Genomic DNA, 27,023 nt, shown 5'->3' on the forward strand with positions numbered 1-27,023 from the left:
GTGCTCTCGCGGCCTGGCCTCATTGGGCTGGATCACGCCGCGAGCGCTGATTGGCTGAGCCAGCACCGAACCGAGCCAATTCCCTTGGTGGAAGAGCCTCGGCAGATCCTCGGCTCACGTGGGCGGGGAGAAAAGGGTGGCTGCAGGCCGCTGGAGCTGTGAGCGTGCAGGCCGCGGACGCGCTGGGGACAGCCAGGGGGCCGCCTACGGACGGGTAAGGGTCGCGACCTCGTCCTTGTATCGGCGACAGGACTGGAAGGGTTGGGTGGGGCGATCCGGGTCGGGGACTCTCTGGTCTGGCCTGAGATTGAGTTAGGGTCAGAGAGGCCAGAGAAGACCGTGACCTTTCGTGTTGGAGCAGACACTGTACTAACGGGGCAACTGAGACCCAGAGAAGGGAAGGGACGTGCCAAGCCTTGTCGCAGAGGTTCGGACGTCTGGGAGTTAGCGGCCAAATGCAGCTGAGGCTCTTTCTTTGAGCGTGTCCCTTCAAGAGCGCCCCCTGCCTCTCAAGTAGGTTCCAAGACAGGATCACTTTAGTTCTCGCCTGGCTAAAAGCAGCCCAGGAAAGTGAGCTGGAGGCCTGGGAGCGGACTTCGAAGGGAGTGAAGCAGATATGAGCGTGAGAGGGAGCAGGTCATCAAAATATATTCTTTTTGACACCCAAACACTCAAGGTGGATAGTGAGGAGCATTGCAGGCGGAGACACCTCCTGAGCAAAGTCACAGGAGTTTTGGAAGTGTGAGACCTGCTTGGAGAGTTACAAGGGGACGTGCGCCAGGGTGTGAGATGAGACGGAGCTGCTGCGGCAGTGGAGCTGGAGGTCCACGGTCTGCCTTCAGCCAGCTCAGTGTAAGGGCACTTCTTGGCTCTCAGCCCTTACCTGCTTCCCCTCTGGGCAGGGGACAGAGCATAAGTTTCTCAGGCTGAAAAAAGCCTGAGGTTTATTGACCTTCGTTAAACGAGAGTGTTCGCCGACCTTCTGCCCTTTACCCTCTTCCTCTTTGAGCATAAACCAGGTCCAAAACCTTGCAGTCATATTTGACTCTTTTCGTGCCCCCTTCCCATTAACCAGCCTCCAAGTTCTATCCATTTTCCCCCTTAAATGCCGTTTCTTTTCTCTTTCCCACCTCTGCTGCTCCCCTCCCACTTCAGGCCTTCAGCAGCAGCCTCCCTATGAGTACAAGCCAGACAACCACCCCCTCTGTTTGACTCACGCCCCCAGGGCCTTAGAACTTGACTTAGGGATCGCCTCCCCGCCTGGATTTACCCTCATCGGAAGTCAAAGGCACTTCTGCAATGTTCTGCTAAGCCTGACTCCCACCCCAGATGCTGGACTCCCTGAATGTCTGTGCTGTGCAAGGTTCTGTTTGGCAATGGCCTTGTGAACGAGGGAATGTATGAGTGAGTGAGCTGACACCAGGGTGCTTTTTTTTACAACTTTTTGACAAGTTACAGCTCTCCTTTTACCCCTGGGGCTTGTTTCAGCCCTACAGCAACTCTGAAGTCTGTGGGAAGGATCGCTGCTCTACAGATGAGGCCTCTTAGACCAGCCGCAGCAGCACAGTTCAACCCATACTCTCCATTCCAGGGTCCTTGCTGGCCCTCCAGGGGCTCACAGCCTGGCGGGCCAGGACAGATGTGGCGGGGAGAAAGCCTAAAGCTGTGTGCTATGCTGGAATGAGGACAGAAACCTGTTCTGAGGAAGCTGCTAACCTTGCCTGGGGAGGGGGAGGAGGTGTCACAGAGGTGACAGCTGAGCAGAGCATCTCACCATGGAGAGGACAAGGGGGATATTCCAGGTGGAGGGAACAGCATAAGCTAAAGCTCTCAGGCAGGCTGTTGGCTTTGTCAGTGGCCACCACGAATTCAAAATCAGGGCCTTTCTGGGTCCTAAAAGTAAATAGACCAGCAGAGAGATGAATGACTGACAGAAGCACAGAGACACCTCAGATCCATGAAAGGACAAGATTGAGCTGATTGAGACTTTGGGGGAAGTGGTGGGAAGCCTTGGATGCTGTTGGCGTTTTTCTTGCGCAGACAGGCGTCGTTCTTCCACAGACTAGGGTACCGAGCTCGCGGTGGCCACAGTTTAGCTTCCTGCACTGAGTCTGTGGACAGCAGCAGGCCAGGCCCCGACTACCCCAACACACCCCTCTGAGCTGCTCTGGATTTCCCCCTCACAAAGAGCCTGGTCTCCCACGTTTGCGAAGGAAGGAACACTTGTCTCTATCTGGTTCGAAATGGACAGACTATCCCGTCCTTTTGTCCCCAGGACTCACTAGCTGGGGACTGTCCCCAGCAGGAAGGCGGTGATGGGCTCACTCCCTTCTCTCTGTATCTAATCCTATCAGTGGCCTTCCTCCCCCTTGCCCAGAAGTGGAGCCAGGCGCTTGAGTTTCCCTAATAGAAGATGGTTCTCTTCCTAGATTCTTTTTAGCCTAAGACCTTGTCCCAGTGTGTATAGAGGAACAAGGGCATACGTACTGGTTTTAATTCAGAGACCTATCATTTTAAAGGAAAAAGACTTGAGGCTTCTGATGTGTGAACCTTAACAATGCCAACCCTTAGAACGTTGCTCTTTGGGGTCTTATTTTCTCACTTACAGCTGTTTGTGTGAGTGTATGTGTGGTACAGTAGACAGAACTGAAAATTTACCATTTTAACCATTTTGAATGTACAGTTCAGTGGCATTAAGTATGTTCACGTTGTCGTGCAACCATCACCACCATCCGTCTCCAGACCTCTTTTCATCTCGTAGAACTGAAACTCTATACGTACTAAGCATCACTCCCCGATTCTCCCACTTCTCCCAGCCCCTGGCACCCACCCTTCTACTTTCTGTGTCTATGAATTTGACTACTCTAGGGACCTCATGTAAGTAGAATCATATAGTATTTGTCCTTTTGTGTCTGGCTTCTTTCACTTAGTATAATGTCTCCAAGGTTCTTATTTCACTTAGCTTAAGTTCATCCATGTTGTAGCATGTGTCAGAATGTCCCTTCTTTTCATTTTTATTTTATTGTTGTAAGAACAATTAAGATGAGATCCACCATATTAATAAATGTTTGAATGTACAATAGGTACAACACACCTCTAGAGCTTACTCATCTTGCTTAACTGAAACTTTCTGCCCATTGATCAGTAACTCCCCCTTTCCCCCTCCCCCAGTCCCTGGCAACCACCATTCCACTCTTTGATTCTGTGAATTTGACTACTTTAGATACCTCATATAAGTGGAATCATGCAGTATTTGTCCTTCTGTGACTGGCTTATTTCACTTAGCATAATGTTCTCAAAGTTCATCCATGTCTCATATAGTGGAATCTCCTTTTTTAAGGCTTAATAGTATTCCGTTGTATGTATATACCACATTTTCTTTATCTATTCATCCATCAATGAACACTTAGGTTGTTTGCATGTTGGCTATTGTGAATAGTGCTGTAGTGAGCTTAGGAGTACCCATATCTCTTCAAGATTCTGGCTTCAACTCTTTTGAATATATACCCAGAATTGGAATTGCTGGATCATATGGTGGTTTGGTGGTTCTATTTGAATTTTTTAAGGAACCTCCATACTGTTTTCCACAGTAGCTGTATCGTTTTTGCATTCCCACCAACAGTGTACAAAGGTTCCAGTTTCTCCACATCCTTGCCAACACTTACCTTTTGACTTTTTGATAACAGCCATCCTGACAGGGGTGAAGTGGTATTAATTGAAGTTTTGTTTTACATTTCCCTGATGATTAATGACATTGAGCATTTTTTCATGTACCTGTTGGCCATCTGTATGTCTTCTCTGGAGAGATGTCTGTTCAAGTCCTAAGCTCATTTTCTAATCAGGTTATTAGTTTGGGTTGGGTTTTTTTTTTCTTTTTTTTTTTAACTATTGATTTGAAGTTCCTAATACAGTCTGGAGATTAACTCCTTATTAGATATAAGTTTTGCAGATATTTTCTCCCATTCCATAGTTGCCAGAATTTCCTTCCTTTTTAAGGCTGAATAATATTCCATTTTATCTATTTATCCATCAGTGGACGCTTGGCTTGCTTCCACCTTTTGGCTGCTGTTCATAGTGCTGCCATGAACATGGGTGTACAAATATCTGTTCAAATCCCTGCTTTCAGTTTTTTGGAGTATGTACCCAGATGTGGAATTGCTTGATCCTATGGTCATTCTATGTTTAATTTTTTTAGGAACCACCATACTGTTTCCCACAGCAGCTGCACCATTTTACATTCCCACCAACAGTGAACAAGGGTTCCAGTTTCCTTACATCCTTGTCAACACTTGTTATTTTCTGTTTTCTGGGCTTTTTTGATAATAGCCATCCTAACAGGTGTGAGATGATTGCTCACTGTGGCTTTGATTTGCATTTCCCTGATGATTAGTGAGGTTGAGCATATTTGCATGTGCTCATTGGTCATCTGTCAAGTATATCTCTTTTGGAGAAATGTCTGTTAAATCACAACTATTCTTGGTGTTCATTTGGACGGCAACATATATCACATGGGGGATTTAGGTTGCAGGGGAGGGGGGCTGCCAGTGGGATCTGATTCATTCCCTAGGCTAGACCTGGGTACCCAGCCTCTAGAGACAACTAAAGTATCACCAAAATTCTTATCTGGCTTACAGTATTTACAAACTTTAAAATAATTTGTATATAATTTGAGACAAATTAGATTTGATTTTGTTTTTGTTTTTACAGGAGGCTGGTTTGCTGAGAATTGTATGTGCGTTATTTGAAAGTTATGTTATGGATCCACGGGAGCAGGAAGGGTTTCTTCTTTCACCTCCCAGGTCTTCCCCTAGAGATCAAGGAAGGGAACAGGCTTTAAGGCTTCTTGCTTTTGTAGTAGTACAGGGGAGCTGTGGAATTGGTGGCTGTGCTAACTGGATTTCAGGACTGCTGTAACAAAGTACCACAAAGTGGGCGGCTTCAAACAACAGAGATTTATTTTTTCACAGTTTTGGAGGTTAGAAGTCTGAAATCCAGGTTTCAGGGCCAGGCTCCCTCTGCAAGCCCTAGGGGAGGATCCTTCCTGCCTCTGCCAGCTTCTGGGGGCTCCAGGTGTCCCTGGGCTTGTGACCACAGCACTCCAAATGCTGTCTGCCCTCTCATTTCCTCATGCTTCCCTGAGTGTCAGGAGAGATTGAGTAAGAAACCAGCAGTGGGTATTGGTGGGTGTAACACCACCAGAAAAATAACAAACCCATTTGCCCCCAGTGAAGCTCCTGCATCTTAGATGGGTGTCTGTGTGTATGCGGTTGAAAGCAGAAAGCACGGGTGCGTACACACACCGTGTATTCATGAGTCCAGTGGATGTGTGAGGGCCAGGATATAGTGGTGAGCAAGACAGGACCTCTAGGCACACTGTTCGCTAGGCCTTGGTGCAGGCGCCCAGATCCTTGTTCCCTGGCTGATGCACATTGAACCAAATGAATAAAAGTTCACCAGCCACATCTGTTTAGGGAGAACGGATGACAGGGCCATCTGCCAACACAAAGAGGATTATGGTGTACAAGACAGACGGGATAAGCATAGAACTACAGGTGAACTTTGCTTATTCATTAATGTGCGTTCTAAAAAGTTCTGTGAAAAATGAGGTTTTGAAATATATTTCCTGATAACTTCCATTATGGTTGCAGAAATATGTTTCCCCAAAATGGCTCCATCAGACATTGAGGATCCTAACATCCATTTCCAGGCCACAAAATCAGCTCCTACAGGGACACATGGCAGTGAGTGTGTGTGTGTGTGTGTGTGTGTGTGTGTGTGTAATTGGGTTGCCTGCCTGCCACCTCCTCACTGAAGAGTGTTCTCTGAATCTAGCCTTTTGCAAGCAGTTAGACTTTCTTTGTCATGGATTTTGTCATCCCCGGTGTTAGGGGATCTGTGACTTAGGTGAATTGACCACTGCCAAGAAAGCAGATGCAAGACCGAATGCATTGTAACCCCAAATTGAACGGCTTCTCTTTGTTTGCAATTCAGTGGTTTGGTCTTGCTGTGGGACTTTATCACCTGCTATGCTTCGCTACTGTCTCCTGGTTATGAACTGCTGGGTCCCCACCATTCTCTGACCATTTCCCGAGGGTTTCTGATGGCCCCAGACACTCTGAGTTCTATGTGTGGTCAGGGTGGCTTTAATCCCACCAGGAAGGAGAGCTCTGTCTCTTCTTACTCTTCCTCCTCCCAGCACCCCATGCCCTGGCACCGTGGGCATGAGCACTGAGTCTGTTTTATTGAGCTGCAGCCAAGAGACATGGCTTGAGCAGATTGATACACTTTCTGACAGTGGCAGGACTGGAACCCGGGCCTCCCCGGGTCTGTGCGTTTTCCCACTGCGCTGCCACCGTCTACTAGTTTACTGATCGACACGAGAGAAATAGACAATAATTGAAGTGCTGTGGGAAAAGCTGGGATGTTAGACATGTTCTTTTCATTGTAACTGATGAATGAGATTATTTAACGGGCTTCCTGTTCTGCCTGTAGCCAAATATACAGTGAGTTATGGGCCCAGTCAGGCCCTTCTCTGAGGGCAGCCTGCATCACAGGAATGTTCGCTAGTGCTTCATCCAGCAGCTGAAGCTGTGGTTGAGCTCTTTGTGAAAACTCCACGTGTGTGTATGTGTGGCGGGGGGACATCCACACAAAACACTAACAGCTAAAAGATGTTTCAGTTTATATAACATGTCTGTCTCTAAATATGTCTTTAAGGAGAGAAAAGTTGACTGCAGACAGGGCCAAATTTGCAGCTGAAATGGAACAAGCAGCTGGTGAGCCAGTACGAGACCAGGGCACATGGACACATTTGACAGAAGACATTCCAAAAGTGAGTACGAAAAGGGTTAACCAAAACCAGGCAAGGGGAAAGTCGAGCACATACATACCAACAAGACATTGATATGTAGCTATGGGTTAAAAATCGTATTTGGTTCATTTATTAAATCAATGTTGAGTATTGTTTCTTTATAGAAGATATATATCTTTATTTAAGGCACCAGTTATTTATTGCTGTGTAACAAACTCTGTCAGAATGTAGTGGTTTAAAACAACACCCATTTCTTTGTTCACGATTCTACCGGTTGGGCTCGGCCCAGCGGGGGGCGGGGGTTCCTTGGTGGGTCTCCCCTGGGCTTGCTCTCGCAGCCGCTCTCGTGGGGACCCTGAGGTGTATGTTCCAGGCAGCCTCACACACATGGCAGTAACTGCTGGCTGTCAGCTGGGTGCCTCGGTTTGCCTTCACGTGGCCTCCAGCAGGTTAGACTGTGCTTCTGGGTAGAATGGCAGAAGCCTTTCCAGGGCCAACAAGGGCGGTAGCAAGGCCTCCTAAAGTCTAGCATCGCAAGTGTCAGAAGGGACTTGAAGGAATTGTCAGGCCTCTTGGAGATTTTTCCATAAAGATCTGCAAAGGGTGGGTTGGATTCACTTTTGCTGAACGAACACTTCAGAAATGAGATCACACCAAAATAAAAAACGTGTTTATATCAAATGTTAGTAAATTAAGGATTCCCAGGAGGTTGCCAGAGGTCACCAGATCACCCTGGTTTTAGTGTACAGCTCAGAGTAAGGCCTTCTCTATGCCTCCGTAGTTGAGGGTTAATCTGAGATTCTAGTGCTCAGACAAACCACCAGAGCTCCTTGCCATCTGTAGTTCATTATTTGTGTGAATCAGGATTTTACTGATACTCAGCAACCAAAAACAATCTGGATTCGGATGGTTGTTCGTTCTCATTGATTGACTTTATAGGAAGTAAAAGTTACACAAAGTACTAAAATAAAAAGAACACTTTCACCCTAACTTATATATACATTCTGTGTAAGACTTCTCTGAGAAAACGGCCCACGGCGAAAGACAAGGGAAAACAGAAAAGGCTGGAATAAACCCAGTGACCTGGAGCATTCTCTTATCTCAAGATAATATTGCAATGAAATAGTATGTCTGGATGGCTTTCTTTCCTATTCTTAAAACTGTCTCCAAGATGTCGATTTTATAACTCCCGGCAGTAACCCATTCTTGAGTCTCGCTACCTGTTTCCAGTCTGGAGTTTCATTCTTACTTGTTAGTGCATATTCCTTCTTGTCTGCTGGGCCCACTTGCCCCATACCATCTTTCATGGCCATGAAAAGTTAAGTGGTTATTTCACATGATCTCCTGTAACCGAATACCATGGTTCCATCCCACATCTGACTTCTCTGGGGTAAATGCCAGCTCTGTTCTCATCATTACAAAACTCTCTGTGGCACAGCTGCTGACCCACGCTTCCCAGGCAGTATTGGCGCAACATTTCAATACAATAAAAAAATCCACGTCACTGTCAAAGAGAGGAGTACGGATTGCTCACACTTAAAATCATGAAACGAAATTGCACTGGACATAATAGCAAGGTTATTTGATTTTTTTAAAGTTAGACTATCAACCTTTTGAAACAACTGTAACTAGAGATTGCAGATAATATAAACAAGAGACTCTGAAATCCTTTGGGATGCCCTTAGACATGTCTAGTTCAGACTCTCTTTGGGCTCAGGCAAACTTTTACTAAACCAAGAAAAAGTAGCTTGGGAAGCAAGGAGGCTCAGAGTTATTCTAAAAAACTGCATTTGCCTGTGCAGCTGACTTGGGGGGAGTGGGAGGAGAAGGGATTGCCGAAAGGGGGATCAAGTGGGATTTGTATAATTTCATTTGCCTATGACCTGGGGGTGTGTTAGAAATTTTAGTAAAGGTGCAAATAATGTAGCGTGCTATGATTACATGTATATGGCAGTAATTGAAGCATAGACAAGAATGGACTTAAAAGATAATTTGGTGGGGGGTGGGTGGCATAGTGAGGCTGACTCTGTCAGGAGATTACAAATGCCTGAACAAATGATGCTAAAGCTACAGAGCCATCTACAGATGGCCTGGTGGATTCCAGTAACAATACCATTCCAGATGGGACGACAGGTTGAGAGGGGCAGATCCACAGAAGAGGCTCTGGCACCCGTGTAGTCTCCTGCATGTCTCAATTATATAGGCATTTAAGGCATACATAGCAGGTTGATTGGTTGGTTGGTTTTTTTTTTTTTTTAAAGAAATCTCCATTTTAATTTTTATTTATTTATTTACTTATGGCTGTGTTGGGTCTTCATTTCTGTGCGAGGGCTTTCTCTAGTTGCGGCAAGTGGGGGCCACTCTTCATCGCGGTGCGCGGGCCTCTCACTATCGCGGCCTCTCTTGTTGCGGAGCACAGGCTCCAGATGCGCAGGCTCAGTAGTTGTGGCTCACAGGGCCCAGCCGCTCCGCGGCATGTAGGATCTTCCCAGACCAGGGCTCGAACCCGTGTCCCCAGCATTGGCAGGCGGATTCTCAACCACTGCGCCACCAGGGAAGCCCGATTGGTTGGTTTTTTAATCAGGAGCAGAATTTCTTTAAGATCTCTACTTACCATCACCAACTTTGATTTACTGTACATGAGCTCAGGGAAGAATGGGGGTTTGTCATCTTAAGGAAGCCCAGATATGGTTTTCCAAAGACCCCAGGGAGGAGGGATATAACAGGTCCTTCATCGGGGACCCTTATAGCCAGCTTCATCAGCGTACACCAGCTACAGTTTTGCATCGACTCCCTGGAGTCAGAATATTTAAGTGCCTGCAGGTGGTGCACTGTCCTTCCTTTATCCCCAATTACCAGAGTTGGAATTTAGCCAAAAGAGTGCACGTGTTGCGGAAACTGAAATGTAAACACCATAGCTCTCCCCTAATTTGTCAACTTCCTCAGAGCTCAGGGAAGGGGAAGCAAAGCCCTGGGCCTGGCTGATGGACAGCTCACCCATCCTCCCTGCAGCCCCACCAGGAGATCCCATCAGGCGACAGCACAGACTTACATGGATGTGCTAAGGCGAGAAGGGATTAGGTGACGAGCCCAAAGCCGCACAGCCAGCCCTATAGTGGTTGGGGAGCAAAGGGGGCTGACTTTCCCCTGCAAGTAAGGAAACTCTGCTTTCTTCTTTCTGATATTTTAAGTGCACACTGTCAATTGAGTGGCTGGCATGTTTTGATTTGTTTTGTTTTTCCGTTCATGTGTGTGGTTGGTTGGTTTGTTTGTTTGCTTTTTGCCTTAGAAGTGCCCATGGATCAGCTATTGGGAGCAAGAAGGTGTCATTTTTTTTTTTTTTTTTTTGCCACACTGCACGGCTTGTGAGATCTTAGTTCCCTGACCAGGGATTGAACCCGGGCCACGGCAGTGAAAGCACCGAGTCATAACCACTGGACCGCCAGGGCACTCCCCTCAGGTTGTCCTGTCTAACCAAAGTCTGCCTCAGTATCATTTGCTATCCTGTCTCTCCTGATCCCAGGAGAGAAGGTTGGCATTGGTGATAGGACACCAGAATTATATGAAGCTTCCAACTTGGTTCAAGAAGAGTTTCAAACTAAGCGATGGACCTGCCATCGCAGTGGCTCAGGGTCTGTGAGTCCAGGCCCTCAATAGCTTCCAGTTCTCAGCACACCCATCCCCCCTGCCATCCCTCCTTTTCTGCAGGCCATGAAATGCACAGTGATCGGAGGCTCTGGGTTCCTGGGGCAGCACATGGTGGAGCAGCTGCTGGCAAGAGGCTACGCTGTCAACGTGTTTGACATTCGGCAAGGGTTCGACGATCCCCGCGTGCAGTTCTTCCTGGGCGACCTCTGCAGCCAACAGGTAACAGACCACCCAGCCTTGCCGATTGCCCCAGGCCCCTGAAGGGAGACTACCAGACTGACCCTGCTCAGAGGCCAGCCAAGTTGTTGTTTCCAAAAGAAAAGTTTTTTTGAAAAATTGTAAAGTTATAGGAAAGAATTTAACGCACACCCACACTGTTACTAGTGAGAATGAGTAACTGTCATCTCTGTCACTCCTACTCCACTCTGCCCTGGTAGTTCGAAGGTAAGTGTGGCCAATACATAAATGAGTGGGTGTAGCTGAGTAGCAATAAAACTTTATTTACAAAAAGTTGTCCGCGGGCCATAGTGTGCCGACTGCGGCCCCAGAGTGTGTATCCAAAAGTGCAATTGCTGGAGTTTTTTTTTAATTGAGATATAATTCACATTCCATAAATTTCACATGTCTAAAGTGCACAATTCAGTGGGTGTTAGTCTGTTCACAAAGTGACGCATCCCTCACCACTACGTAATTCCAGAACATTGTCATCACCCAAAAAGGAAACCCCAGGCCTGCTGGCAGTCATTCCCCGTTTCCTGTCCTCCCCACCCCCCGCCAGCCCTTGGCAACCATACATCTCCCATCTCTATTCTGGACACTTCACATAAGTGGAATCATAATATTTGTCGTTTTGTGACTGACTTCTTTCCCTTAATGTTTTCAAGATTTAGCCGAGTTATAAGGGTGTTAATATTTTGAATTTTAAGATGTTGTCATTTAAGTTCACAGCAGCCATGTGGTAGGATCCCCATTGCTCATGTCCTGGCCAGCACTTGGTATTCTTAGACTTTTTGGTATTGCCATTCTGGAGAGTGTGAAGTGCTACCTCAGCGATGCTTAGTGTCACGTGTCCTCCCTGCATGGGTGGCTGAGATGCGTGTCGGTGACCTTCGCTCATTTGTCTTTGGCTTCACCTTGTTTCCCTAGGGACGTGTAATCCCTTTCTATTGGAGACAGTGCTTTGCCTGTTGTATGTATCACCGTGGCTTCCTTCAGCCTGTCACTGGGCTCTTCTTCTTGGCTTCGGCATCATTGGCTATAGTTTTATTTGTTTGTTTTGGATTTTAAGGCCATGGCTTCCCCTGCAGCCCTGTCAAATTCCAGGCTGTCTTCTTTACCCCACCCTCCCCACCTGTGGGCCTGGAGATGGGGTAGAAGTCTTCCTTGTTCGTCATCACTGCTTCTCTGACCCTGACGTGAGGTCCCTCCGGCTTTGAAGGTAATACCAGCAGGCTGTACATACCCCAGTAGCCTTCCTTGTGGCCATGACCCACAGCCACCCTCTCCCTTTCCCAGGTGACTCCATCTCATTTCTCAGTGATTTTAGCTCCTGGCCAAGGTCAACCTCATCATAATTGTTGGCAGGTTCAGCATTCACACATATGATCCTGTCAGTACCCTCGCCTTGGCCTCCACTCCTGTTGTCATTCCCTAGACCCAGACCTCGGTCATCCCCAGTAAGTGTGTCCTCTCCGTGATCTCACTTACAGGCATTGCACTGTGAGCCCCAGCTCCTGCCTTTCCAGTTCACAGGCTCTAAGACCTCCACTCCTGTTGTCATTCCCTAGACCCAGACCTCGGTCATCCCCAGTAAGTGTGTCCTCTAAGACCTCCACTCTACCAGGTCTGTGACCCACCCAGGCATCTGGCCCTTTCCCACTATCCCTCACCCCTTTCACAGCCTCCCTGCCAAGTCTATGGCTGATTTTCTCTTGCATGATTCTCAGCCCTCTTACCCTTTTCTTCTCATTGTACGTATCAGTCAGAGTTCTCCAGAGAAATAACCAGGGACACATGGATTGTGGGGGCTGGCAAGTCTGAAATTTGCAGGACAGGCAGGCAGGCTGGAAGCTCAGGCAGTCCTGAGGCAGGTTTTCTTCTTACCGAAACCGCAGGTTTTACTCTTAGGCCTTTCAACTGATTGAATGAAGCCCACCCAGATTATCAAGGATAGTCTCCTTTGATTTCAAGTCAACTGATTGTAGATGTTAACCACAGCTACAGAATATCTTCAGAGCAGCCCCTGGACTAGTGTCTGCTGGAAAAATGGAGACAGCACATGGACACATAAACCGCCCCATCATGCTGTACTTCCTGGGTTAAACCCCAGCCCTGGTTAAATCCAGTTCTACCTCCCTGGGGGGGGTCTCTGTGCAGCCAAATGAGGCTGGAGAAGAAAATACAAGCTTGTTGCCTCTTTCTTCACGGTCGTGGTCTTCAAGCGGCCCATGTACCTTCCGGCACCATATCCACAGACCTACACTCTGCACGTGCTTAGCCCTGGAAATGGTCCAGGCAGCAGCTAGAGCCCGTGTCTTCTCCCCTACTTGGTGATTCCTCTAGGGATTCTCCACCCTCTCTCCTTGATCAGCAGGTTGTCCTTCTACCAGATCCCAGCCATCAGCACAGCATCACCGTCTTAAGAAAACAGAACACCCTGATGCGGCCTTAGCTACTGCCCCACTTTCCCCTCGTGGCCATTTGTTCTCAGCACCTCTGACTGCTTCCCTCCATTGCCTCATAGCAGCACTCCAGCTAGGTCTTCACCTAACAGCCACTGACGCAGCCACCAGGGACCTGGAAGTGACCAGATCTGGTGGCCACACCGTGCTTCTCATCTGCCTGGACCCTTCCGCAGCATCTGATAGTTTCTTCACTCACCACCCGCTCATTTCTCCTCCTGCCTCACCAATTGCCCCTCCTCAGTCTCCTTACCTCTGTAATTTCTAAACTTGGCAGGATCCAGGGCTTATTCCTTAGATCTCTTTTCTCCAAGCACACTTAGTGTCCTGGTGAATCCACTCTGGCTCACAGATTAAATACAGTCTAGAAGCTGATAAGCTCCAAGCTTGAGATCTCCAGCCTCGTATCTATCCAGCTGCCTGCTGGGTATCTCTCTTTGTGCTGTATCTAAAATTCAGCTCCTGGCTCCCTGCTACAAGCTGGCCCCCTCCCCCGCCACAGCCAACCTGCTCCTACTAAAGTCCTCACCATCTTGATAAATGCCCACTCTGTCTTTCGGATTGCTTTGGCCCGAAACTTTAGATTTATCCTTGATTCCTTTCTCTTCCATACCCTCGATGCCATCCATCACCAAATCTTGTTGACTCCACTCTCAAAGTAGATCTCCAATCCATCAACTTCTCACCCCTTCCATTACCACCCTGGTCCAAGCCACCACCCTTTTAACGCATAAATCAGACTTCAGGGCTCCTCTGTTCAGAAGCCTCCAGGAGTGTCCAGTCCTATTTACAGCAAACATACAGACCTAAATAATCACCCACAAGGCCCTGCGTGATCCAACCTCACCCGCTCCCACACTCCCCCTCATTGCTCTGGTCCAGGTACACAGGCCTCCTTACTGCTTCTTAAACTCACCAACTGAGTTCTTGCCTCAGGACCTTTGCACTCGCTGCTCCTTCTGTCAGGAATGCTCTTCGTGAACCGCAGAGCTTGTTCGGGAAATTCCTGTAAGTCTTTGAGCACCTTATGCTAAGCATCCAGCCCCTCTGGATCTCCCTTACTCTGCTTTGTGTTTCTGTGTAACACTTGGCACTAGCTGATATACTCTGTGTAAACTTAGGTATCTGTGCCCCCCGCCCAGAGAATGTACCCTCCTTGATGGCAGGGATATGGTTGCATTTGATCACTGACATGTCCCCTCAAAGGAGACAGGCTCCTTAGCAAACTTCAGCTCCCCTCCAAACCACTTCCCCCCAACTCCCATGCTATCGTTGCCAGTATTTCGTTTCCAGATTTTCTTCACCCTGAAGATGGTGAGGGACGAGGGAGGGATGGACTGAAGTCTCCACTCATCAGCACGTCTCCTATCCCATTTCTCTCTCCCAGGTTCCTTCCTCTTCCTGCTGAAGCATTTCCTGTAGCATTCTCCCCAACGAATATCTGTACACAGTAAACTCGCTGAGTCCTTTTATGCCCGAAAATGTCTCTATTTTCCCCTCACTCATAAATGCTAGTTGGCTGCAGGTGGAATTCTAGTTTCACAGTTTTCCCCCCATCGCTCAATCTGAGCATCGTTCCTTTGTAGGTCAGCTGAGTTTTCCTCATGACTTTTAGGATTTTCTTTTTTGTCCTTTATGGTCTGTAGAGAATATCTCTAGGTCTGAATTTTAGTTTTCTTTTAGAATCCTACTCAGCACCTAGTGGGCCTCATTTTGAGAAAATTCTTCAAATATTGACTCTACCCCCATTCTTTCTGGAAGCCTTACTGGACATACAGTAAAGTCTTTCGTTATATTCTACATGTCTCTTAGTCTCTCCTCCATGTGTTCTTTCTCCTTCTGTTTTTATAATATTTTATAGATTCCCTCTATTCCATATCCACTCACAGCCAGGCCTGTTTCATCTGTATCCCCTCCGCACCCTCAGATTATTTTAAAGCCAAACCTAGACATCTTGTCATTTTTTTTGTAAATATTTCAGTATTTGTTGCTAAAAGATAAGAATCCTTTTAAAAAACACAACTCCATGACCACACCTAAAACGTACTGACAATTCCTAAATTTCTAACCAGTGTTCAGATATCTCTGAATGTCTCACAATGTTTTTGTATAGTTGTCTTTCCAAATAAGGAACCAAAAAGGTTGAGGAATATTGCAGTCAACTGAAGGGGCAGGACAGGAATGAAGTGTTTAAGTCTCTCCTAATTTATAAGTTCCCTTTCACATTTTAAAGCTTTAGATTGTTCATTGAATAATGGATGCTTATCATAAACCATGGTCTGGATCTTGCAGATTTCAACCCCGTGGTGTTGTTGAACATGTCCGTGTAGATTATATTAAATACATTAAAATTATTTTCACCTGTTTCTTTTTACTTTTTTATGTTATTTTATTTTTTACTTCTATTTATTTAATTTTTTTGGCTGTGCCACACAGCTCGCGGGATCCTAGTTCCCCGAACAGGGATTGAACCCAGGCCCCCCCCGCCACCCCGCAGCGGAAGCACAGAGTCCCAACCACTGGACCGCCAGGGAATTCCCACTTTTTCCTTTTTTAATGTGGCTACTACAAAATTTGAAGTCATATCTATGCTTTGTATTATATTTCTAGTGGAGTAAAGACTGCATCTGATTCTGGTTTGGTTTTTTTCCTTTACGGCATCATGGATTGATACCCCAATAGCCATAAGCACACCTAGTGCTCAGATTTTGCTTTCTATACGCCATTGCCCATAATAGGAGCCAGGGCTTCTTGGGAAAATAGCCTATGCAGGACTCTGGGGCAGGGGTAGGTAGTATAAGGTGAGCCTGGAATATTTTCTTAGGACAAAATTAAGGAAGTACTCAAAAACTAATGAGAATATGTCAAAAAGACACAGGAACCAATTTGAAGAGCCTCCACTGGCCAAATCTGGGACACTTTGAGCCTCACAAAGTATAATAGTAGTGGATTACATAGAGGGAAAGGTACCTTTTTGATGGCCAGAATCTGGCAGCCATCACGTTAACCAAATGATTGGATCAACATCACCAAAGGTGGGACAGACAGCCGTCTTGCTCCTCCTGGGTGATGCCCTGAGAAGGTAATAATGTCACTGGTGTGACATTCTTGCCAAAAGTATTAAATCTAAAAGACTAATCCAAATTGAGGGGACATTATTGGGACAGTTGGGGAAGTTTGGACAGAGACTAATTATTGGATAGGAGTATCCTGTCTGTTACATTTCTTGCATACAATCAATGTTTTGTGGTTATTTAGGAGGATGGTGAAGACTTGAGAGGCTAAGTGGCATGATGTCTACAGCTTACTCTCAAATGGTTTCAAGGAAAAACATCATGTCTACATAGAGAGAATTGTGGCAAAATGCTAATAATCGGTGGATCTAGGCACATAATTCATGGTTGTCTTTCTTTTGGTGATGTTAGTATCTATTGATCATTCCTAGATCTTATTACTTAGTTAAGGTTTCACAAAATGGTGACATGCTATTATTCTCTCTTTATTTCTTAGCTCAAATCTTTGTACCTTGTGCAGATTAAATGCTTGACTCTTTCCCTTTATTTGCCACTTTGCAAAAGGAATTCTTACTCTTACTGGGGATCAAATTGTCCCTTCTTTTTTGGCTAGTGGGAGCGTCTTCAGGTTGGCTCTCGAGTCCTTTCAACAGGAATTATTTTCTGGTGCGACAAGGTGTTCCTGGCTCATCTTGTCTGTTTCCTGCCCCAGATCTGCAATCAGCCATTGATCTCAGGAGCTCTGCTTCCCTGTAGCAATAAATTGAACGTACATGTTTTTGTCTCAGGTTACTGTTTTATGTCTAGTTTCACAGAAAGGAATGCTGCTGTGTATTGGGGATTTACACTGTCTTTTCATATGATTCATAATGTGTATCTATGGGCTCATCTTCCCCAGGAGCTTTAACTCCAGGTGCCCTGAATTGTGCCCCACCCACCCACCACCCATGAGGCACAAAGGCAAAGATGCTGCCTTTCTCTGGATCCCACAGGCTTCTCTTGCCCCAAACCAGTTTTTATTTGGGCCCAGGTAATGGGGAGGGGGGCGGTTAAAGGGACAATATGGTTTCTGTGCCGTGTACTTATGTGTTGTTTGACTCTTTTACAATGAGAATGTATTTCTGTGTTGATTGTAGAATTATTAAAGGGCAAGACACCTACATGCCCCAGATTGGAGAGTGGTAATGTGAGGAGGGTGTTTACTTGTGTAAAGCAGGAGTGATTTTTTGGTCTTTGTTTGCTTCTCCAGGATCTGTACCCAGCTCTGAAAGGTGTAAGCACAGTTTTCCACTGCGCATCGCCCCCACCATCCGGTAACAACAAGGAACTCTTTTACAGAGTAAATTACGTTGGCACCAAGAATGTCATTGAAACTTGCAAAGAGGCTGGGGTTCAGGTAAGGGGAAGGCTGGAATGAGTGCTGTCAGGAACGTGTGATGGCCCTTTCCAAGTGTGTGGGGACCAGGGCTCTGTTCTCTTCCTGGGCCTAGCCAGGCTTGCTTCCTAAAGTGTTGTGAAGAGCCTAGAAATTCAGCCCTGGGACCTGCTGAGCATCTGAACAGACCATCTGAGGACGCTAAGGTTTATTAGTCTTGGTTAAAGAGCTACAAAATTTAGAAATTGCTTGTATTTTTTTTTATTGTGGCTTAAATATATATATATATATATATATATATAAAAAATATAAATATATATAAAACATAAAATTTACCATTTTAACCATTTTTAAGTGTACAGTTCACTGGCATTGAGCACATTCACACTGCTGTACAACCACCACCATCCTCCGTCTCCAGAACTTTTTCATCATCCTAAGCTGAAATCTGTACTAATTAAACACTAACAGTTCCCTCCTCCCCCAGCCCCTGGCGCCCACCATTCTGCTTCCTGTCACTGTGGATTTGACTCTAAGAACCTCATAGAAGTGGCATCAAACAACATGTGGCCTTTTCTGTCTGACTTACTCTACTTAGCGTAACATCTTCAAGGTTCATCTATGCTGTAGCAGGTGTCAGAATTTCCTTCTTTTTCAAGGCTGAATAATATTCCGCTGTAGAGATGGAGCACATTTTGTTTCTTCATTCATCCCTTGGTGGACACCAGGGCTGTTTCCAAGTTTTGACTATTGTGAATCATGCTGCTGTGAACATGGGTGTGCAAGTATCTGCTCCACTTTCTGCTTTCATTTCTTTGGGATAAATATCCAGAAGTGGAATTCTTGGATCATACAGTAATTCTGTGTTTAACCTTTTAAGGAACTATCATACTATTTTCCAGACTTTGCTTATATTTTCAAAGGAAAACAAACTATTTCATTTTAGCCAATAGAAACCTGCTATAACTCAGCCCCGAGAGGGTACAGTGTCCACCACATTGTAGCTTGCTGCATTGTTATAAACCCTGGTTCTCTGGATCACCTTTATGGGGCACCAGCCACTGGACAAAACAGCTTCCTATCAGCCAAACCCCCAACTCTCACAGTGACATATGCCACAGATGCTGTGTGAACAAGAAAAAAGACTGAAGTGAGCCAGCTGGCATAACAAGAACAGGCGGGAAAGGAGCTCTTTGGGGCTCGGTGCCCTGGAAAGGATCAGTTATAGTAATCGTGACCCCTTACGCTTTGCAAATGACAAGACCCTTTCTCCTGCAGTTGTCACCTGATTTGCTCCTCCATAGGTAACCAGGGGCTACTAATGTTGCTTAATATGTGAGGAACCAGACTGAGACATCAGACCCTCTGATGCCGAATCCCAGACTCCTTACTACTCTCTACCATGCTTGTATAACTGGAGCTCTGTGAATTACACTGCTGCTGTTTTTGTTTTTCTGTTTTGTTTTGTTTGTTTTGTTTTGTTATTTTAACATCTTTATTGGAGTATAATTCCTTTACAATGGTGTGTTAGTTTCTGCTTTATAACAAAGTGAATCAGGTATACATATACATATGTTCCCATATCTCTTCCCTCTTGCATCTCCCTCCCTCCCACCCTCCCTATCCCACCCCTCTAGGTGGTCACAAAGCACCGAGCTGATCTCCCTGTGCTATGCGGCTGCTTCCCACTAGCTATCTATTTTACATTTGGTAGTGTATATATGTCCATGCCACTCTCCAAGGAACAACTGCTTTTTTCCATTCATTTATTGAGCAACAGACATGGCTCAAGGACAAGTAATAGACCAATGAAACAAATAGATGTCGTCCCTTGATGGAATCTAAAAAAAAAAATGGTCATGAAGAACCTAGGGGCTGGACAGGAATAAAGACGCATAGCACAGGGAGATCAGCTCGGTGCTTTGTGACCACCTAGAGGGGTGGGATAGGGGGGGTAGGAGGGAGACGCAAGAGGGAAGAGATATGGGAACATATGTATATGTATAGCTGATTCACTTTGTTATAAAGCAGAAACTAACACACCATTGTAAAGCAATTATACTCCAATAAAGATGTTTTAAAACATGAAAATATAATATTTTACAAAATTAAAAAAAAAAAATAATTTGTTTGTGTATTCTTAGCCCTTTGCTCGCCCATATACATTTTAGAACCAGCTTGTCGAGTTCCTTGATAAAGCCTGTTGGAAATGTTACTGTAATTGCCTCAAACCTAAAGGTAATTTGGGAGAGAATTGATATCTTTCAAATATTGAGTCTCCGTATCCATAAATACATACATAATATGTCTATTTATCTCTCTCTTTAATGCCTTTCAATAGAGCTTTATACTTTACTTCATAAAGGTTTTGTACATCTTTTGTTAAATTTATTCCATGTACCTTGCTTTTGGTGGTTGAAATATCTTTCACATTACATTTTCAACTGCTACTGCGTAGGAGCACAGTTAAATTTTGTATATCGATTTTGTACTCAGCAACTTTGCTGAACTCTAATATTTTCTGTATATTCGTAGTGCTTTGTATGTAGACATTTGCAACACCTGTAAGTGGCAATAATTTTGTTCCTTCTTTTCAAATCATTATACTTTGTTGTTTCCCTTATCCTACCATGCTGGCTAGGACTTCCAGGACCATGTTGAATAAAAGTGATAAAGATGTGATTCGAGCTAATGGTGTTCAGTTTAGGATGGGCTGCCCTTAACCAGATAGCTAGAAGCTAGGAACCCTCGTAAGAAAGCAACTTCCTTTCAAATAGCATTTCACCAGTGGGCATGTGCATGTGCCCATTCGTGTGTGCTGACGTGCCAAGGTTGGGATCGGAATCACCAGGGTCTTTTGCAGACAGGCATCTCCCTCGAAGTTTGTGGGCTATCCTTCCCCCATGGAGAATCACTCCCATAGTGAGATAGCATGAATAATGGAAGTCTGTTCTATCCCTTGGTTGTGATAAGAGGGGGGAAAATGTGAAATTCACTGTTTTAGAGTGTGATACCATAATGTGTCTCAAATCCTCATACCTGCAAAAGATGGTGATCTTTGCATTATTTTAAGAAGGCCTGAAAAGGGAAGGCATCATAGTAAAGAATCTGTATGGGGCAAGGGTTGTGAACACGTGCCATTTGATTCTCTTTCCTACATGACCATCGTGGTGTTTAAACAGCGATCGTTCCTGACTCATATTTTTAAATCTTCTGTTCTCCTCTGCCAGAAACTCATTTTAACCAGCAGTGCCAGTGTCATCTTTGAGGGTGTCGACATCAAAAATGGAACCGAAGACCTCCCTTATGCCATGAAACCCATTGACTACTACACGGAGACGAAGATCTTACAGGAGAGAGTACGTACCTGCGAACTGGTTGAGTGAGTGACAGACGAGGTCCATGAACGTCTACAGAATTTAGATTCTTAAGAAGAATGTTTATGAACATAGGAAGTTAGTATTCTGAAGCCTAATATGTAAATTGGGAAGTAAAATTTGTGGATGGAATTCAATTTCAAAGATAGTAACAGAAAAAATAATAACATAATAGCTTAATGTGGCCAGACGCTACTCTGTGTATTTTATGAGGAGCTGCCTCATTTAAACTTCGCAATGACCCCGTAAGGCAGGTACTGTTATCGTCACCAGGTTACAGAGGAGGACAGTTGGTGCAGAGAGATTTGGAAGCTTCCTGAGGTCGCGCAGCTCTAGAGCCTGCACTCAACATCTATACCATGCAAGTTTACTGAACTACTCCAGAAATCAGACAATTTATGACGACCCAAAGTGGCAGGCAGAACTCAGGCTAAACACTCAAGTGTGTTTTGATTTGAACACACCTTCCTAGTGGCACTCTTGCACCCCCTGTCCTTTTTTTTTTTTTTAACATCTTTATTGGAGTATAACTGCTTTCCAATGGTGTGTTAGTTTCTGCTTTATAACAAAGTGGATCAGTTATACATATGTTTCCATATCTCTTGCCTCTTGCATCTCCCTCCCTCCCACCCTCCCTCCTTTTTTTTTGAAGTTAAACAATGGAAGGCTCTTGCTTTATTTTAAGGAAAAGTACTTTTCCACTTGGCAAGCCAGCGTCACCAGGGAGCCCCTGGCTGTAGCAGCAGTAACAGAGGCTGTGACAGTAGCCAGCTCCGGGACTAACGTCCAGGAGAATATTACCTGTTGGCAGCGGGCCACGCCTACTGAGGTTTTCTTTCGCAGCCGGTACGTATGGAACCAGAGCTTAACGCCAAATTGGCCAGAGTCCCCCTGCGCGGCCCGGTGTGTCAGCCGCCTCCCATCTGTTTGCTATTACTCCAACTCAGAAAGTCCCAAAAGAGCTCATCTGCCGGGAGACCCAAGGGCTTCCCACTGCAGCGGATGGAGGCCTAGCCTTTTGCCAGCTCCAGTCCTGGGTCTGCCCGCCTGCTCCTTGGAGGACAGAGAGCCTCACGTAGCTCCCACCTGCTCAGACTTGACCCAAGGAGCGCTAAAGCTTCCACTGGGCCCCGTGCACCCTCCTCCAGGGCTCCTGGGTCTCTCGCCCACTGGGCTCAGGTGCTGCAAGTGGCAGCTGTGGTTCAGACCATCGTCATGTCACTTGCACTGACTCTTGGGCGCTCTGCTGGCAGTAAGCTAAGCCTGTAAACGCCTCTGGCAGTAACTGTCCTGGAGCCTCCAGTTGGCGGCAGATGTCAAGCCGCTGTCGGCTCTCAAACGTGCTGACAGATAATAGATGGAGTGTGGTGTTACCTAGGACTCCTGGAGCTTTCTTCTCTTTAGTAACAGAGATGAGCCTCGGCTAGAGGGCATTTGAAGGCTTATTTAGTCATTTCCTCCGTCGCTGTGGGGACCAGGGCCTGGTGGGGAGAGGAGAGGCAGCTCCACCTTCGGGTAACTCCGATCATTGTGAATGCAGTCAACAAGTAGCTTAAGCTCACTGGACCAAAACGTGAACAAGGATTTTGCCACCACAGAGTACAAATCCTAGGTGAGGTGGGCCATCTCGTTTCAGCAGCACACAGCCCTGGCAGTAGTACCATCGTGATCCCCATTTTTAACAACAACCTATCAGATCCTTTGGGAAGTTTTGTTCCCTTTGAGACAAAACTTGTTTCTCTGTACTTGAAACCCTTAAGTTCTAGCTTGTACATTAAGCCACACAGAACATGGCTCTGAGGATTCACCCGACATGTTGGTTCATCTGTTTAGCTACTGAGTTGCTGCCCTGTTTCTCCCACACCCTCCACCTTCTCAGCCCCTTCTTCCTGGCCCAGTTGGGTTCATCAGAGTCCCTTCCTAGGAGGTGGTACTCAGTTCTGACCACAACAACCCAGGACTGGTGGAAACATACAGTTGGCACATGGAGCTTAAGTCAGGAGCTGGTTTGGTGGCAGCAGCCTTACTGAAGGCCCCCAGCTAACTCATTAACTGGATCTCTCAGATATTTTCCACAAACTGCTGCATTCATGCATTTTAGTGTTTAAACCCAAACCCAGGCCTTTCTGTTGGATTCTACTGGTTTCGACCCAGCTCTCTCCTGTGTTTTCAGATTTGGGTGTTGGAGTGGGGAAAGGGGTACAGAAGTAGTTCCGAATTGTAAGTGTCGCTGACGTGGGTCTGCAGCCCAGGGCAGTGGGCGGCGTCCGTGCCCCCGTGCGAGGACCTGTCCCCCGGGGAGCATGTCTGCAGCCCACAGGTCCCTTTGCTCTCCCGCAGGCGGTCCTGGGTGCCAACGATCCTGACCAGAATTTCGTAACCACAGCCATCCGCCCTCATGGCATTTTTGGCCCAAGGGACCCCCAGTTGGTCCCCATTCTCATCGAGGCGGCCAGGAAAGGCAAGATGAAGTTCATGATCGGGTAAGTTGGCTGCTCTCCTCCTACCCGCACCCCCCGCCCTGGACACAGTCGGCTCTTTCCTTCCGTGGCCTTCTCTACTGCCCGCTGTTCGTTTCCGGGGGCTGCCACAACAAATGAGGCTTAGAACAACAGAAATGGATTCACTCCCAGTGATGGAGGCCAGGACTCCAGAATCCAGGTGTGCACAGGGTTGGCCCCCACCGGAGGCTCTGAGGGAGAGTCTGTTCCAGGCCTCTCTCCCAGTCTCGGGTGGTTGCCAGCATCCCTTGGCGTCCCTTGGCTCGTAGACCCGTCACTTCAGTCTCTGCCTACATCTTCACATGACATTCTTTTCTCTGTGTGTCTGTATCCAAACGTCCCTTCTCTTATGAGGACACCAGTCATTGGGTTTAAGGCCCACCCTACTCTAGTGTGACATCATCTAAACTAATTACATATTCACAGACCTTATCTCCAGATAAGGTCATAGTCACAAGTTCCAGGGAGACATGGATTGTGGCAGGACACGCTTCTGCCCCATGAACCCTCTCAGGTAGGCTGCGAAAATATTTGTGTCCCTGTTTGGAAATTCTGGAAACAGGCTCAGAGGGGAAACAATTGGCCCAGGGTTAAGGGCCAAGCCCTTCGCTCTCCTTGCATCTAGGAAGGTGGGGGAGGTGTTAATATTCCTCCTCTGGGCAAGTGCAGGTGGGAGGGCCGCTGCAGGTGATGAGACTGGGACTGTGTCCCCAGTATACCTTTCCTTCCCCCCTCCCTCCCTCCCTTCCTTTCTTCCTTCCTTCCTTCCTTCTCTTTTCTCCCTTTCTTTCCCCCTTTATCCCTGTGCCTTGCCACTTTGCCTCCCTGCCTTTCACTTGGCTTCCCTGCGGTGGGATTAGAAAGAGATAGTAGAAAACTCTGAGGCCAGAGCAAGGCATTAGCCCAGAGTGCCCTGGAGGGAGTTCAGAGCTGCTGCCCTAATTAGAGCCCAGAGCAGACAATACCAGTGTTGGCCACACTGGGATGGAGCACGCAGGGCACGAGACTTGCAGATTCATTGGTGGGCCCTTAAATATCCCACTGGCCCTGAGGGCCTAGGAGCCCTGGCCTCCTGCACATCTTCAACTGTTGTGGATGCCCAGGTGTGCCAGGGGCCGGCATTGCCAAGGCGGGCCCTGGCCCTGGGTCCATGTGCAGGGGCTCTACCAGGTGTGCAGCTACGTGCTCCCGGTGCAGGGAACCCATTCCTTGTGCACCTGCAGGAACGGGGAGAACTTGGTGGACTTCACCTTCGTGGAGAACGTGGTCCACGGACACATCCTGGCTGCAGAGCACCTCTCCAGAGACACAGCCTTGGGTGGGAAGGTAAGGCACCTGCTTCTGCCTGCTCGGCAGCAGCCGGCCCACCCTTCCCTGCCCCGTGTGTCCGCCTGCCTTCACAATTCTCCTCCCAGCGATCGGACCCACTGGCAAATGGCTTCTGTGACCCTGCATCCTGGCAAACCTGCTTTAGGATCCCACGGGGCCACGGTTGCGCCCCTCTGGTAGGGTGAGGTCAGCTCTCACGCAGAGATGAGAGAGCACACGCGGGCTCGTTTCACTCCCACTCCTAGGGCCCCCGTCTTCTTTGTTTCTCACTCCTACCTTTGGAATCCCCCGTATTTGGGCCTCATTTTTTTCTCCTGGACCTCTGCCATTTTCCCACTCCTGTAACTCTCAGTGTGGCGGGGGTATGGTGGGTATGGCTTTTAGTTTACACCAAAGACAGCACATTTCAGAAGTGTCATATGACCCGTTCGTTGCATCTGAAGATAAGATGATTTACTGCATTTACCATGATTAACACAATTATTAAATTAACAAATGTACCTTCCCAAGTGCAATCTAAGCTTCGCTTGAAATCCTGTCATCGCCTGAAAGCTGCCTGCAGCTGCAAATCAAAAAGGCCTGTCAGCCACTGGCTCATATTTGCAGATTTGAGGACCACGTGAAATGCTGCGATCTGTGTAGGCTTAATAACCGCCTCACTTTTGAGCTGCCTTGCAAAGGAACTGGGGCGGGCAGGCAGGGAGTGGCCACTGGTTTCTCAAAATATTGGTCCTGGCTGAGCTCCAAGCTCCAAGCATGGCCTGCTGCGCCATCCTGCTGGGGAGCAGTTCCTAACTTCTCCTTCCCCCCTGCAGGCTTTTCACATCACCAACGATGAGCCCATCCCTTTTTGGACTTTCCTGTCCCGCATCCTGACAGGCCTCAATTACGAGGCCCCCAAGTACCACATCCCCTACTGGGTGGCCTACTACCTAGCCCTCCTGGTGTCCCTCCTGGTGACGGTAATCAGTCCCATAATCCAGCTTCAGCCCACTTTCACACCCATGCGGGTCGCGCTGGCTGGCACATTCCACTACTACAGCTGTGAGAAAGCCAAAAAGGTCATGGGCTACCGGCCACTGGTCAGCATGGATGACGCCGTGGACAGGACTGTGCGGAGCTTTCACCACCTGCGGAAGGTCGAGTGAGGCGGCCTGGAGCCCGGGCCCTTCCACGCGTTCCCCAGCCGACGACTCTTTCCTTCCAGTGAGTTTCTTTCTCCTCCGGCCGGTTCTATGAGAGCACACCCACCCTTCTGTGACTCCGAGGGTGGCAAAATCAGCGAAATCAGCAGACGTTTCTTCGTAGGACTGGATTTGGATTTCTTAAAATAGGGCAGCTTCCTAGTCTACTGTTCTGTATTCTCTCCCTCTCCCCCACCCGCTTCCTCCTGGGTTCCTTATTCCAGTGGCTTTGTAAACAGTCAAGCCGTAGGGAAGAAACAAGCCATTTGCTGATTGAGGAGGGGGTCCTAGACTTATTTCCATGCAGACTGTTCAAGGAGCCACAGATGACAGATACCCTAGAGAAAAGCAGAAGTTATAAACACATGGTGAGGCTTCAAGTGTACATTTTAAATGGACCCAGAGTTTAGAGCAAAAACTTTTAAAAAGCTTGAATAACTGTAAACCCCCCAAATCCCTGGGGAGAAAAGCTACCGGTTGTTCATCTCCTTACATGCTCCCAAGTTCTCTCTCAGGTACAGCTGGTGTGCCTGCCTGCAGTATTTTTTCATACAACATTCTTTCATGGACACCTTTCTCTCTATCCACAGAGCCCTGTGTCCTTTTAATGGCAAGGTGGTGGTCTGCCCGAGTGGCATGCCGTTTCAAGCTGTTCAGCACCTCTCCTAGCATGGGACATTGGGCAGTTTGACAGTAAGCCATGGAAAAGGTCAGAGAGAAGAGTGCCTCCTTTATCCGCTTGGAGTTTGGGCAGAAACAGCACGAGATGATGCAGAAAGGGCTACTTCCCTGCAGCTCATGCGCATAGAACCCTTCAGGCCAGTTTCCAACAGTCAGCACATATAGTGATTCAGCGTTCTTTATTTTCTGATGTTCTGCTTACAGAATCTGGTTTCTTCTCAGACTCATTGAAATGTAACCTTAAAGACTTCTGTTTGCTTCTCTGCCTTTGTGCAAGGGTGGGGAGACTGGAATAAAGTGAAAGTATTGTACATGCCGTGCAGTTTGTGTGATATGAACTTGACCCCCACCTGGGGGGAAACTGAGCTACTGGGGTGGGGGGGGGACACAAACAGAAATAAAACAGGGTTTTTGCCCCTAAG

General features: G+C 47.1%; 1 protein-coding gene across 3 annotated transcripts; it reads left to right on the forward strand.

Moving 5' to 3' along the window:
* Positions 1–116: 116 nt before the first annotated feature.
* On the forward strand, positions 117–26,912 carry NSDHL (NAD(P) dependent steroid dehydrogenase-like). 3 transcript variants are annotated; one of them, XR_005018416.1, is made up of 9 exons: positions 117–214; positions 6,718–6,832; positions 10,520–10,678; positions 17,404–17,550; positions 20,760–20,888; positions 23,247–23,389; positions 24,631–24,733; positions 25,552–25,942; positions 26,511–26,912. XR_005018416.1 is itself a non-coding variant. In XM_036840759.1 (9 exons), exons 3-9 carry the CDS (start codon positions 6,761–6,763, stop codon positions 25,882–25,884), a joined length of 1,086 nt encoding a protein of 361 aa, XP_036696654.1. In that variant the 5' UTR covers positions 121–214; positions 5,649–5,741; positions 6,718–6,760; the 3' UTR covers positions 25,885–26,912. The 3 variants fall into 3 exon arrangements, 2 of the variants coding, with proteins under 2 accessions (XP_036696653.1, XP_036696654.1); XM_036840759.1 differs by adding an exon at positions 5,649–5,741 and having other exon boundaries at positions 121–214; positions 25,552–26,912; XM_036840758.1 differs by having other exon boundaries at positions 25,552–26,912.
* The last annotated feature ends 111 nt before the right edge of the window (positions 26,913–27,023 follow it).

The sequence above is a fragment of the Balaenoptera musculus genome, chromosome X, assembly GCF_009873245.2.
Source record: "Balaenoptera musculus isolate JJ_BM4_2016_0621 chromosome X, mBalMus1.pri.v3, whole genome shotgun sequence".
In the NCBI taxonomy this organism is placed as follows: domain Eukaryota; kingdom Metazoa; phylum Chordata; class Mammalia; order Artiodactyla; family Balaenopteridae; genus Balaenoptera; species Balaenoptera musculus.